This window comes from Artemia franciscana, chromosome 6 (genome assembly GCF_032884065.1).
Source record: "Artemia franciscana chromosome 6, ASM3288406v1, whole genome shotgun sequence".
In the NCBI taxonomy this organism is placed as follows: domain Eukaryota; kingdom Metazoa; phylum Arthropoda; class Branchiopoda; order Anostraca; family Artemiidae; genus Artemia; species Artemia franciscana.
The window spans coordinates 7909058-7923770 of NC_088868.1; the positions used below are offsets into that span (position 1 = coordinate 7909058).

Genomic DNA, 14713 nt, shown 5'->3' on the forward strand with positions numbered 1-14713 from the left:
GATTCCAATAAGGAACTCTTGCAGCAATATTATCTAGGTTAATAAGAAAATGTTTCATGGTGAAGACAAAATACAACAAAAGGATAAACTAAACATGAGCTAAGAGCTCATATGGCACTTGTGACAAGGTCGGAAGAGCCAAGAGCTAATATGGTACGAGCTCAAGCAAAATTCTAAGACTCAACAGATTGCCTTAAAAGGAAAATTAGAGGCTTAATGCCGGTCAGGATTTAAAATAACAGCTCTAAGTCACAAGGTCCTTCTAAATATCAAAATTCATTAAGATCCGATCACCCACTCGTAGGTTAAAAATACTTCAATTTTTCTAATTTTTCCTCTCCCTTCAGCCCCCCAGATGGTCGAATCGGGGAAAACGACTTTATCAAGTCAATTTGTACAGCTCCCTGACACGCCTACCAATTTTCATCGTCCTAGAACATCCATAAGCACAAAACTCACCAAAGCACTGATCCCCATCCCCTAACTCCCCCAAAGAGAGCGTATCCAATCCGGTTGTGTCAATCACGTATCTACGATATTTATAACCGTTTTCCAAGATTTCCGGTTTCCCCTCCAACTCCTCTCAATGTCAACAGATCTGGTCGGGATTTGAAATAAGAGCTCTGAGGCATGAGTTTCTTCTAAATATCAAATTTCATTAAGATCCGGTCACTCGTTCTTAAGTTAAAAATATCTCAGTTTTTCTAATTTTTCCAAATTAACAACCCCCAGCTCCCCCAAAGAGAACGGATCCGTTCCAATTATGTCAATCTCGTATCTATAGCTTGTGCTTATTCTTCCCACATCCCGATCTCTCCACTCTAAGCGTTTTCCAAGATTTCTGTTTTCCCCCTCCAACCCTCTACGTCCCCGGATCTGATTCTAATTGAAAATTAAGCATCTGAGACATAAGATTCTTCTATATATCAGGTTTCATTAAGATTCGATCACCCATTCGTAACATACCTCGATTTTCACGTTTTCCAAGAATTCTGGTTTCCCCCTCCAAGTCGCCCCAATGTTACCGATTCTGGTCGGGATTGAAAATGAGAGTTTTAATCCACAAGATCCTTCTAAATATCAAATTCCATTAAGATCTGATCACCCGTTCGTAAGTTACAAATACCTCAATTTTTCCGATTTTCCGAATTACTGCCCCCCCCCCCCCCAACTCCACCAAAGAGAACAGATCCGGTCTGGTTATAACAGTCACGTATCTTGGACTTGTGCTTATTCTTCCCACCAAGTTTCATCCTAATGTCTCCGCTTTAAGCGTTTTCCAAAATTTCCGCCCCCCCCCCTCCCCAATGACACTGGATACGGTCGGGATTTAAAATAAGAGGCCTGAGTTACGATTTACTTCTAAATATGAAATTTCATTAAGGTACAAGCACTCTTTCTAAGTTAAAAATACCTCTTTTTTCTATTTTATAGAATTAACCCCCCCCCCCACTCCCCCAAAGAGATCAGGTCCGTTCCGGTTCTGTCAATCACGTTTCTAGGACTTGTACTTATTTTTCCCACCAAGTTTCACCCCGATCCCTCCACTCTAAGCGTTTTTCAAGATTTTACGTTTCCCCACCCCAACTCACCTGAAACCCCAATGTCACCTGGTCCGGTCGGGATTTAAAATAAGAGCTACGAGACGCGATATCCTTCCAAACGTCAAATTTCATTAAGAACCGATCATTCCTTCGTAAGTTACAAAAAAACTTCACTTTTTTTTTAATTTTTAAGAATTAACCCCCCCCCCCCAATTCCTCCAAAGAGAGCAGATCCGTTACGGTTATTTTAATCACGTATCTATGAGTTGTGATTATTTTTCCCAACAAGTTTCATCCCGATTCCTCCACTCTAAGCGTTTTCCGAGATTTTAGGCCCCCCCAAACTCCCCCCAATGTCACCAAGTCGGTCGGGATTTCAAATAAGAGCTCTAAGACACGATATCCTTCAAAAATCAAATTTCATTAAGATCCCATCACTCCTTCGTAAGTTAAAAATACCTCATTTCTTCTAACTTTTCAGAATTAACCCTACCCCCCCCCCAACTCCCCCAAAAAGAGCGGATCCGTTCCGGTTATGTCAATCACGTATCTAGGGCTTGTGCTTATTTTTCCTACCAAGTTTCATCCCAATCCCTCCACTCCAAGCGTTTTCCAAGATTTTAGGCCCCCCCAAAGTCGCCGGATCCAGTCGGAATTCAAAATAAGAGCTTTGAGACACGATATCCTTCCAAACATTAAATTTCATTAAGATCCAATCACCCGCTCGTAAGATAAAAATACTTCTTTTTTCTATTTTTTCCGAATTAACCGGACCCACTCCCTCCCCCAGATGGCCAAATCGAGGAAATGACTATTTCTAATTTAATCAGGTCCGATCCCTGATACGCCTGCCAAATTTCATCGCCCTAGCTTATCTTGAAGTGCCTAAACTAGAAGTGCCTAAGCTAAACTAGAGAAACAATGAAAAGGGAATTAGGAATGCGTTTTATAATTTGTAGAGTTAATTACAAGTAAACGTAAGTCAATCAAAGATACCAAAAAAATTACCAGGGGGAGGGGTGCGATAACATTCTGTCACGAATAGGGGCCATAGTTTAGGAATGATCTTTTCCAGGAAAAGCGTCAAAACTCCTAGAATTTTTAACTTTTTACATATTTTTGCCTTCTAGGGGGATGAGGGCTGATTTGCGACCGTTTGACCTGTTGGTAACCCTGCAGTCAAGTGTGCTATTTCACATGTTTATCAAAACACATCACCAGCCAACAGTTAATTATAACCAGATATAAAAAAAAACAAAATGTTAACTTACAATGGGTAACACCAGCCAGGGTCTGATAAAATGTTGGTGAATCCATTTCACCCGACAGAGAAATTGGTCGAGGCTCGTAAAGAAGCCATTTGATCACCGATGATGCCGATGGGTAGTCAGCCACCCAACAGCGAAATGTCTCGTAGTCTGCCTGGTTTCCCTTAAAAATAGAAAAAAGTGCTACTTATATCGAACGGTAGTCTAGATTCATATCGCCTTCTCTTTATCTTCAAAGCTCGATGTAGGGACAAGTGGGAGGTGGGGCAGTAAAAACTCTTAACACTGAAATGTTTAAGATGAAGTCAAATTTTTGTATAACGAACAAATGCATAACTTGGAGGACAATAATCATCCTTGCAAAAGTTCATCTCATTGGAAAGGGAATCCTAAAACATCAAGAATAAATTTTTGCGTTATACCTTCTGTGGCTATAATGTAATATTTTACGCCTCATATGCAAAAGTAATACTTTTCAGACAAAATATCCTGCTTCAAACGTTCTCATAGGATCTTTCACTCCACAGCAGCTATATTGCATACCGAATAAAAGCACACATGTCCAAATGATAGGACGTTAGAGAATAGGTTCCCCGTCCTCGCCAGGGGCGTATTTTCGTCAAAATCCTTGGGGGGGGACAAGTTTGGGCGAACTTTCGAAAGTCAATTGAAAATGACCCAGTGAAAAATAACAGATGAGCAAAAAAATACCATAAAGGCAAAAGTATACTACAGAAAACTGATTTGTTTCAGCAGACGCTTCAATTATGTAGGCCCATCTTAGTTTTGAAGACGCTAAATTTCAGCTGGGGGAGAGTAAGCTGGGATCTAGGGAGGCAGTTGCACCCTGACCCATAACAAATTACGACCCTGTATTCCACTCCCTCATTTTTAAGTATTTTTAGGCTGAAAAATTGGGTTAATACACTTTTTGTGTTTCAAGACCCAACCCCCACTCACCAACCTAGAGGAAAATAATCTAGCCTCCATCTTAATAGTTGATAAATAACCAAGCGTTTCTCCACATATTATTTAATGGAGCTTCAAATGAACCAGCTAAAACAAATGAAGCTTAAAACCAACTAGTTATATTATATTTTATATATATATATATATATATATATATATATATATATATATATATATATATATATATATATATATATATATATATATATATACAAAAGTAAGTCAATAGTATGGCACTAAACCCTCAAGGTGCAAACCGATGGTGCTAATCTCCGTTTCGTGGCCCTTCAGCCAGGAATTACAAAGAGAGGATAGAGCTAGCCTTTCTGTGCTTTCCCACATCCTTCCTGTTTACCTTTTTCAACCCCGGTCTCAAACCAAATAATTAACCACGCCAAGAATTGAATCAGTGCCTCTCGGACAAGGGATTTCCAACCTAGCGCGACCATGGATTTTTGGGGTCCGATACCAATATATCGGTAGCGTACCGATATTTCCTAATTTGCCGATGAATTCTTCTCCGGAAAAAACCTCACCTAAAGTTTGAACACTCCCGACCATTCGCTGCCCATATTCATACTCACGTGTTTCTTCCTGGTCCATAGGAGGACCGAGACAGTCAATCATTTTGTTCAAAAGCTTCCGTCAATCAATTGACAGAAGGGTATACATGACGTACGAAACCAAGAAAGAAAAGGATACAATAAATGAAAAATAATAATAAAATAGGTGAGAAAACGAGGATTTTGTCAGCCAGTAGCAAAATATGAAGACGAAAAACAAGCAAATATTTCGACAAGGATCTCCGCCAAGTCATCCTCAGTGTTCAAATAAAAGAAGAGAAAAAAAAAGAATATCCTTTCGAAGTGAATTGGACAAGAGGAGAAAAGATACTGAATCAAAAAAACTAGAAATATATATATATATATATATATATATATATATATATCTTTTTATCTCAACTGCCTCTTTGAAAGATTGTGGTAGGTCATTTACGGTAGATATCAAAGTTGCCTTCAAAAAGAACTGAATGTTCAGGATTTCCGAATATATGCTGGACCAGAGCTGAATCAAAGTTGTCATTTTTATTTTCAAATCTCAAGGATTTATCTATTGAAATTTTGTGTTCATGCAATGGTTCCCCTAGTTGTTGATGGGTCCTACCAATGTAAAATTTCCCACATGAACATGGGACTCTGTAGATACCACTATCCAGTAGAGGGTCAGTTTTATCCTTTCCCGAGTTGAAAAAATGTTCAACATTTTGTTCAGTTTTAAAAGAGACAGAGGGTTTTTTTTTCTTATATATATAACTTTCCAAGTTTGTCGCTGAATTTCGAGACGTATGGTAATGTAGTGAAAGTTTTTTTTTTTATTAATTGCCGGAGTAACTGGATCAAGGGGGACGGGCTACCTGTTTTCCTGTATTACCTTTTTTAATCATATCTTTAACGTGATCTATTTCAGATTTTACATGAACAAGTGAACAGGTTTTTGGGACTCAGTCGACTAAAGAAATTACTACCCCTCTTTTCACAGAAGGAGGGTGATTTGACAAGAAATGTAGATACCGATCATTATGGGTCGGCTTTCTATATATAGAAAATTCAAGGCTAGGAGTATTTTTTATAATTAAAACATCCAAGAGCTGAATCTTCTCAATTCAGCTCTGATGTTTCTGAATCTGAAACATATCAGCTTTCCTGAATCTTCCAGTTCTATTGTGAATTCAAGATTCGAATCACAAGAGTTCAAATGTGCCGAAAAGTATTTTAGAGAGTCCTCACCATGTTCCAAAACAGCAAGAATATCATTAACAAAGCGAAACAAGAGAGTGTTTTAAGGGGAAACTATTCAAAATAGATTGTTCTATGAAATCCATGTATCTTTAGAGCACTGAGGACGACTTGGCAGAGGTCCTTGTCGAAATATTTGATTGTTTTTCGTTTTCATATTTTGCTACTTGCTGACAAAATCCTCGTTTTCTCACCTATTTGATTTTATTTTTCATTTAATATCCTTTCCTTTTTTGGTTTCATACGATGTATATATATATATATATATATATATATATATATATATATATATATATATATATATATATATATATATATATATATTCCTTCCAACAATAATTATTATAAACTAACTGTTGGGGTGGCGCTTCGCGCCACCCCAACACCTAGTTGGTGGGGCGCTTCGCGCCCCCCAATCCCCCCCGCGCGCGTAAGTCGTTACGCGCCATATTATTTTTTTTGTAGTTTTTACCTTTTTTAGTTTTTTTCTTCTTTTGTATTAATGCTAAAGCCAAGGTTCAAACCTGGAGCCTCTCGGAACTAGAACCTGAAACATAACGCTTTACCAACTCAGCTACTTCGGCTTGAATACATTCGTTTTGAGCAGCTAACTCGGGTGTTGCCATTGTAGGTTCTTCAGTCATTTTACAATTAGAAATTTCTCTTTCAACGGTCTTCTTACAATTAAAAATTTGTCTTTGAACGATATTCTTAAATACCTGTGTCCTGGTCGTCATTTATATTCCCTGTGTCCCGGTCATCATTTGTGTCCCGGTATCCCAGTCTGTAATTTCTCTTTGAGTGTCCCGGGCGTTATTTATATTCCCTCTGTCCCGGTCGTCATTTGTGTCCCGGTCTGTAATTTCTCTTTGAGTGTTTTTTCTTTTTAGTATTTTTTAGTTTTTTACATTTTTTCTTTTTTCAGTTTTCTTTTTCTTCTTTATTTTTCAGCTTCACTATGAAATACATATCGCCGAACCTTTGTTTTTTTAACTAAAATCTGGTAGGCATTGATGACCTTATCCAAGTCAAAATCCCAAACCCAATCATCATCGCTATCATTTTCAGTTTTGATATGTTTTGACTCTCGCTGTCCAGGTGGATCTTCATCTAACTGCGCGGTTTTGCGTTCTTTAGCCTCAAGCCTGTTTCATTGCTGTTCTTTTGAGTCCTCGGCACACTTTCTTTTCTGACTTTCTCTATCAGCAGCAAGTTTTTTGGCATAGACTCTTTGAGCATCTTCATCGGCTTTTGCCATTGTAAGTTCATCAGTCATTTTAAACTTAAACATTAATAGATTTCAACGTGAACATAAATGTCTTAAATATCTTTAATGACGTCACCGTCATAGCAAAAATGACGACAACTAACTTCATGACGTCGGTCGACACAGAAACATGACGTCACCTGACAGACACACAGACAGACAACTTATTTATATATATATATACTAGCTGTTGGGGTGGCGCTTCGCGCCACCCCAACACCTAGTTGGTGGGGCGCTTCGCGCCCCCCAAGCCCCCCGCGCGCGTAAGTCGTTACGCGCCATATTAGTTACGCGCCATTGTAGTTGTGTCCCTGTGTCCCACCTGTGAATATAGATAGATTTATATATGTGTTTCAAACTACGTAAAAATTGCGAATATACAACATTCTTGGCTTTCCCATTGTCTGTCCATATACAAAGCCGTATGTACTAATAATGACGTCATATGCAAACGCTCTTTTTACAAACAAACAAACATGCATACACACAACTCGTTTTTATATAGATAGATAGATAGATACAATACAAATTAACTACGTACAACTTGTGAATATACAACAGTCTTCGCTGTCCCATTGTCTGTGCGTATAAATAGATTGTCAGGTTTACCGACCCTCAAAGATGCAACATACAATTGTACATTGGTAAAGCAATCTGTATTAAGATCTATACCGCATTTTTCTAGTGATTGCCCTTGAGCTTTGTTGATGGTGGTTGCAAATGCTAATCGAATTGGGAATTGCAATCTTTTAAATTGAAAAAGCAGATCCGTTGGAATCATGGGAATGCGAGGAATAAGAACAGCCTCACCCTCATAAGGCCCTGTCAAGATTGTGGCCTCTATTAGGTTTTCCATTGTTTTTTTTACGGCAAGTCGCGTGCCATTGCAAAGCTTTGGTGGGTTGATATTTCTTAAAAGTATTATTGGTACGCCTATTTTTAGTTGTAGCACGTGTGGTGGAAACCGTGAAGGATCTATGGAATTTAAAAATTCAGATAGATAATTAACCGCTTCATTTGGTTCCAAAATACAAATTAACTGCGAAGACTTGCGAATATACAACATTCTTCGCTGTCCAATTGTCGCTGCATATAAATAGATTGTCAGGTTTACCGACCCTCGAACATGCAACGTACAATTGTCCATGGGAAAAACAATCAGTATTAAGATCTATACCACATTTTTCTAATGATTGACCTTGAGCTTTGTTAATGGTGATTGCAAATGCTAATCGAATTGGGAATTGCAATCTTTTAAATTGAAAAGGCAGATCCGTTGGAATCATGGGAATGCGAGGAATAAGAACAGCCTCACCCTCAAAAGGCCCTGTCAAGATTGTGGCCTCTATTAGGTTTTCCATTGTTTTTTTACGGCAAGTCGAGTGCCATTGCAAAGCTTTGGTGTGTTTATATTTCTTAAAAGTATTATTGGTACGCCTATTTTTAGTTGTAGCACGTGTGGTGGAAACCCTGAAAGATCTATGGAATTTAAAAATTCAGATGGATAATTAACCGCTTCATTTGGTTCCAAAACTGTGTCGACTGACTTGTAAAGGACTGCCTGGTCTTGAATCTTGGTCAAAACAATATTGTTGATTTCGTGGACGTCTATATTTTTGGGTGCGAGAATCGCTCTTTCACTTAGCCATTTATTATTTTTATAATTTTTTAGAATATTCGGAAATACTTTTTCAATCAATTCATTTTTGGACGTCACTAAATTACAGAAATCAGCAGGTAGTTGTATACGTCCTGAAATTGAGTCTACTGGGAGCTTTCCGTTTCCCATTGCCAGCAATTGATCTGAAAATGTTTGACCAGAGTCATCGTTTTGCAATCGGACACGCATATTTGTAGTTAATTTTAATGTTTTTACGTGTGCCCATACATTAGAATTTTTCAGGCAAGCATTCATTTCGTCTGCAGGAGTTGATTTAGGTATTATAGGTAATGTTTGCCTGAAATCTCCCGCAAGCAATATTAATGTGCTGCCAAAGGGTTTCGACTTCCCTCGCAAATCTTTCAAGCATTGATCCAGAGCCTCGAGCGATTTTTTGTGTGCCATTGTGCACTCATCCCAAATAATAAGTTTGCACTGCAATACTTTACCCATCCCAGATGATTTGGAAATATTGCACGTGGGAGTTTCTGTAGAATGCAAGTTCAGAGGCAATTTCAAAGCGGAATGAGCAGTTCTTCCACCAGCAAGCAATGTTGCGGCTATTCCGGACGACGCCATTGCCAACGCTATATCATTTTTTGATCGAATTGATGCCAGAATCAGTTTTATCACAAACGTTTTACCAGTACCTCCTGGCGCATCCAAAAAGAAAATTTCTCCAACGTTGTTATCGACACAATGCATTATCGTATCATAAATGTCTTTTTGTTCCGACGTTAACTTGGAAATGTTATTTTGTACATACGACAATAGATCACTCGTACTGTAACTTTGTTCACGATCCAATTCTACACATGTCGAAACAGCAGCGATACGGTTAGGTGAAGGCATTCCCAAATCCTGAAGAGGTTTGTTTGCCACACGTACGCACAAATCTTCTATAACAACTAAAGTGTAGTTATAAATTTCTTATGTAAAATCAAAAGTCATATCTGACGTCTCTAACTGTTTTCGATGGAGTATATCTTCCATTTCAAGTGTCATAGCCTTGACAAACAGGGACGAACAGTCGAAATTACAAATGTGAACAGTATGTGAACGATGAATAAACTCGAGAACCTTAATTTTCAAGAACAAAGAATTAAAGAAGAAATTTCTGTCCTAAGATCCCTTTCTGGAATAAGTTATATCAGTTTTAAGATTCTGAATTCTTATGTAAAAACGAAAAAAAGAGATTAAACAAGTTAAAAAGAAGAATTTACTAAAATTCGCTGAGACGTTAAGTCACTAGAGGCCAAACTTCTGAAAAACCTTTTTCCTCTGCCCAATTATGTTGAAAGTAAGGTGTTACCACAAAATTTGAACTACTGTTTTACGGTCTCATAGTATCCTAAACCAGGGTCTAATCCCCCTTGCTATCTTCGGGCTATTTGTAAGCGCTACTCTAGGCATGAATTTCTCTATCTGGAAGTGACTTAACTCCCCTAGGGCACCTTCCAGGGTGCACAAAGTGAGATCAAACCACTTCGTAAATAACAATTCGCACTAGCCCACCCATCACTAAATTTTATTCCTAAAACCATTTCTCTCTAAAAATCTTTCAAATCTTCGCCTTCTTTCTTTAGTGGTCTTAATTCTGCATTGTGCATAGTAACACTCATCCCTGTTATCTCGAATGACCTAGTTTCAAGTTACTCAGATCGTTGCGATTTCTGAAATTTTTCTAAGCTGACCTCCGTCCATAGTTACAAACAGAGTTGCCACTAAACACTAGAAAGACTCGAAAACCTGACCAAAAAAGAAAAAGTCAAATACCTCTCAAAGTCGATTAAGAAGTGTCTAAAAATGTTCATTTTATTCCTACCTTCTGTTGCTCTATTTTCCTTTTTTTAAACAATGTCCTTGTTTGTTCTTATAATTGCTTTACAAGGTATCTGAATCGTCAGCTTAAATAGCGACCTTTTCCACCCAATTTCTACAAACAAACATATAAACAAAAAAACCATATAAATGATAAACAAAAAAAATTATAAGCACAAAAAAAAACGATATAAGTGATACGCAAAGATTAGGATATGTCACGTGAAAGCCCATGGAAAGGAGCCCAAACCCTTAATATTGACCGAATCAGGTCTTTCGTCTTGTCTCAAACGCATCTCTGAGGCCACCTTTATGAGTTAGGAATTCTACCAAATATTATACAGAAAATTTTCCAAACTGGAGTAAAACAATGTCGAAATCACCCAAAGCTGACAAAATACCCCATAAAGCATAGCAGATGCTATAGCATAGTCTAAACATTGATCGAGAATCAAAGACAGCCAACATTTCTCAGTTAGCCAATTCTTTAAGTTGAGTTTTTACAAATACTCGTATCTTCAGAGTTAGGTAAGCCTAGTTTATTACTAACGGTTTTGCTAGCAAATACTTTTGCTTCTACGGACGAACAGAAAATCGATAGCTAAAATGATTAGTTAATTAATTAATTAAAGTAGTATTAATTCTTAAAACTAATTAATCAGTTAACAAGCAGATGGCTAAATCTATTGTTGTTCTTCTGACGTGTGCTTCAGAAAAAAAAACAACACAACAATGAAATGAGTTTGACAACCCTGACCTTCAATATAAAAACAAATCCCGTGTTATTCACTTATATTTTATTCCAGCTACTGCAAACAGTTGTGTTCAAGTTTATTATTCAAGTTTTATAATAATTTATTATTTTTAAGTTTTTATTATTACATATATATATATATATATATATATATATATATATATATATATATATATTCAAGCATTATTTTCATATATTTTTAAGTATTATTCAAGTTTTATAATAATTATAATAGTTTATTATTATTCAAGTTATTATTATATATGTATTATTATATTATAAATATATATTATTATATATATATATATATATAATATTATATTCAAGTATTTTTTTCATATATTTTCAAGTATTACTAAAGTTCTATAAAACTTATAATAATTATAATAATTTATTATTATTCAAGTTAAAATAAAAATTTACTGAAAACAGTTATAACACTTTAAAAGAAAGCACAGGTCTAAGCATTTGTCTATTGGTTTTCAGCCTACGCAAAATGAGTTTTAAATTTACAAAATGATTAACTCTAAAACCAATGCAGACGTAACAGCTGATGACAATTTTCCATGTCTGTAAGTTAGGCAAATCTATTCCTTTACGGGAAACACAACCCAACACATGATTTTTTGTAGCGCAGACACAAAAAACACTTTGGGATATTTCTTTTGTATAAAAAAGTTCTTCTTTCTTATGCGTGTAAGCAATAAGCTTAAATAAGCAACAATCATAAATAAGCTTAAATAAAACAAGGCATCGCAAGGGCGAGTAAAGCAAGAAAATGAAAGGAAATAAAAAGAAAAGCTAAAACCCAGAAAATTAGAAACGATCAAAACAGAAAATAATAAGAGCTAAGAGCTCATATGGCACTTGTGACGAGGCCGGAAGAGCCAAGAGCTCATATGGTATGAGCTCTAGCAAAATTCTAAGGATCAATAGATTGATTTCAAAGAAAATCAGAAACTTAATGCCGGTCGCGATGTAAAATAAGAGCTCTGAGTCACGAGGTCCTTCTAAATATCAAAATTCATTAAGATCCCCCACTCGTAAGTTAAAAATACCTCTTTTTTCTAATTTTTCCTCTCCCTTCAGCCCCCCAGATGATCGAATCGGGGAAAACGACTTTATCAAGTCAATTTGTGCAGCTCCCTGACACGCCTACCAATTTTCATCGTCCTAGCACGTCCAGAAACACCAAACTCGCCAAAGCACTGAACCACATACCCATAACTCCCCCAAAGAAAGCGGATCCAGTGCGGTTACGTCAATCACGTACCTACAACATTTGATTATTCTACCCACCAAGTTTCATCCCGATCTCTCCAATCTAAGTGTTTTCCAAAATTTCCGGTTTCCCCCTCCAACTCCCCCCAGTGTCACCGGGTCTGGTGGGGATTTAAAATGAGAACTCTAAAGCAAAAGATCCTTCCAAGTATCAAATTTCATTAAGAACTGATCATCCATTCGTAAGTTACAAATACCTCATTTTTTCTAATTTTTCCAAATTATTCTTTCCCCCCAACTCCACCAAAGAGACCGGTCTGGTTATGTCAGTCACGTATCTTGGACTTGTGCCTATTCTTCCCACCAAGTTTCATCCTGATCTCTTCGCTTTAAGTGTTTTCCAAGATTTCCGGCCCCCCCCCTCAATGACACGGGATCCAGTCAGGATTTAAAATAAGAGATCTGAGTTACGAGGTCCTTCTAAGTATGAAATTTCATTAAGATCCGATCACTCCTTCATAAGTTAAGAATACCTCACTTTTTCTAATTTTTCAGAGTTATCCACCCCCAACTCCCCCAATGAGAGCGGATCCGTCTGGTTAAGTCAATCACGTATCTGAGACTTTTGCATATTTTTCCCACCAAGTTTCATCCTGATCCCTCCACTCTAAGCGTGTTCCAAGATTTTAGGTCCCCCAACTCCTCTCAATATCACCGGATCCTTTTGGGATTTACCATAAGAGCTCTGAGACGCGATATCCTTCCAAACATCAAATATCATTAAGATCTGACCACTCATTCGTAAGTTAAAAATACCTCATTTTTTCTAATTTTTCCCATTTAACTGTCCCCCCACTCAACCCCCCACCACCCCCACCACCCCAGATGGTCGAATTGGAGAAACGACAATTTCTAATTTAATCTGGTCTGGTTCCGGATATGCCAGCCAAATTTCATCGTCCTAGCTTACCTGGAAGTACCTAAACTAGCAAAACCGGGACAGACAGACCGACAAATATATAAGCATTACAAAAAAAAGCACAAAACAGGTACCAAAAGAAAAAACAATTTAAGTTTCGTCTGCCACATCCAAAATGAACAAAAAGATTATTTTTCAAAAAGCATTCATCTTCCAGGTGTTCAAGGCAGCGTTTCGTCCAAAAAGGTTATTGAACTTTTCTTTATTTTTTTCTTTCTCTTTTGTACGTTGTTTTCTTTTATACGCTAAAATTTTTTAGTGTTTAATAAAGTAGAATTGAGAAAAAGAGTCAAACTTTAGCGTAAAGAGCGGGGCGTTAAGAAGGGAACCCTTTCGTACTCGGAGTAATTTTTGTTCGTTTTAAGTTTTAATGTCGCTCCTTACTTTCAGTTAAAAAAACTAGTTTTTGTATTTAATCTACATATTATAGTTACACTTTATAATAATACTAAAATATGCTTGTTTATTATTAATTTTGTTCTTCGTATGACAACAGAAAATCATTACGAGACTACTTAAATACAAAAAACGAAAACAGTGCTCTATTTTACGCATGCTTGCATAGCAAATTTTTAATTGTAATATTGCATCACTTTTTACGCATGAAAGTTCCAAGAAAATTAGCCAGAAAAAGACTCACAATTATTTAAAACCAGATTTTCAAATAATGAAGTTTACTGCTTCGAGGATTCGATTAACAGGCTTTGAGTCAATAACCCTCTAAAAATTGTAATCTGTACGGTTTATTTCCTGGAACTCGCTTATTTTTCAAAAGCTAGGATCGCCAAAATGCCCCCTCTCCCGATATTAACTCCCACGGAAGGACCGACTAGCTTAAAGCCTTAACTCTTCACGCTAAAACTACCTTGTCAAAAATACTAAAACATACCAAACATACTTAATTAAAACCAAGATACCAAGCAGACACAAGTTTAACTTATTCTTCAACGCCGCATACTTTCTTATGTACATCCATATTAATATGTACATAATATGTACATCCATATTAATATGTAATATGTACATCCTTACTTTACAAAATGACAATCTTAAAAGTTCTGGAACATTCAGATTCTAGATAAGTTTTGGGGGTTTATAAATGTACGAAAATTCACTTGTTATTTATTAGTTTCATCAATCTCTTTTTAAATGTTTTTACTTAATTAAAAAAATTGTTTGAGTTCTTTCAGGTAAAAAAAAACTCGAAAATTTTAAGTTAGAGACGAAAACTTTTCCCAGATTGAACAAATTAATTTAGCGAATTTATCTTCACGGCTAAATTAGAATATTCTTTGAGCAAAATTATTACCCCCGGGAAATTTTTAAACTTCTGTTTCCGCTTTCCAGCGAAGTCACAAAAATATCAAACATGTTCTTTTTCTTCTGGGTATTAACGATTCTTACAGTACCGAGATTGAGATTTTACAGTACCAA

General features: G+C 36.7%; 1 protein-coding gene across 1 annotated transcript in view; it reads right to left on the reverse strand.

The window, feature by feature from the left end:
* The window catches only part of LOC136028474 (ubiquitin carboxyl-terminal hydrolase 32-like), a gene marked incomplete in the record, with an annotated part of 242323 nt that overhangs the window by 194129 nt on the left and 33481 nt on the right, over positions 1–14713 (reverse strand). Inside the window, 1 exon segment of the mRNA XM_065706316.1 lies at positions 2816–2975. Within this exon segment, the coding sequence (XP_065562388.1) occupies positions 2816–2975 (160 nt within the window).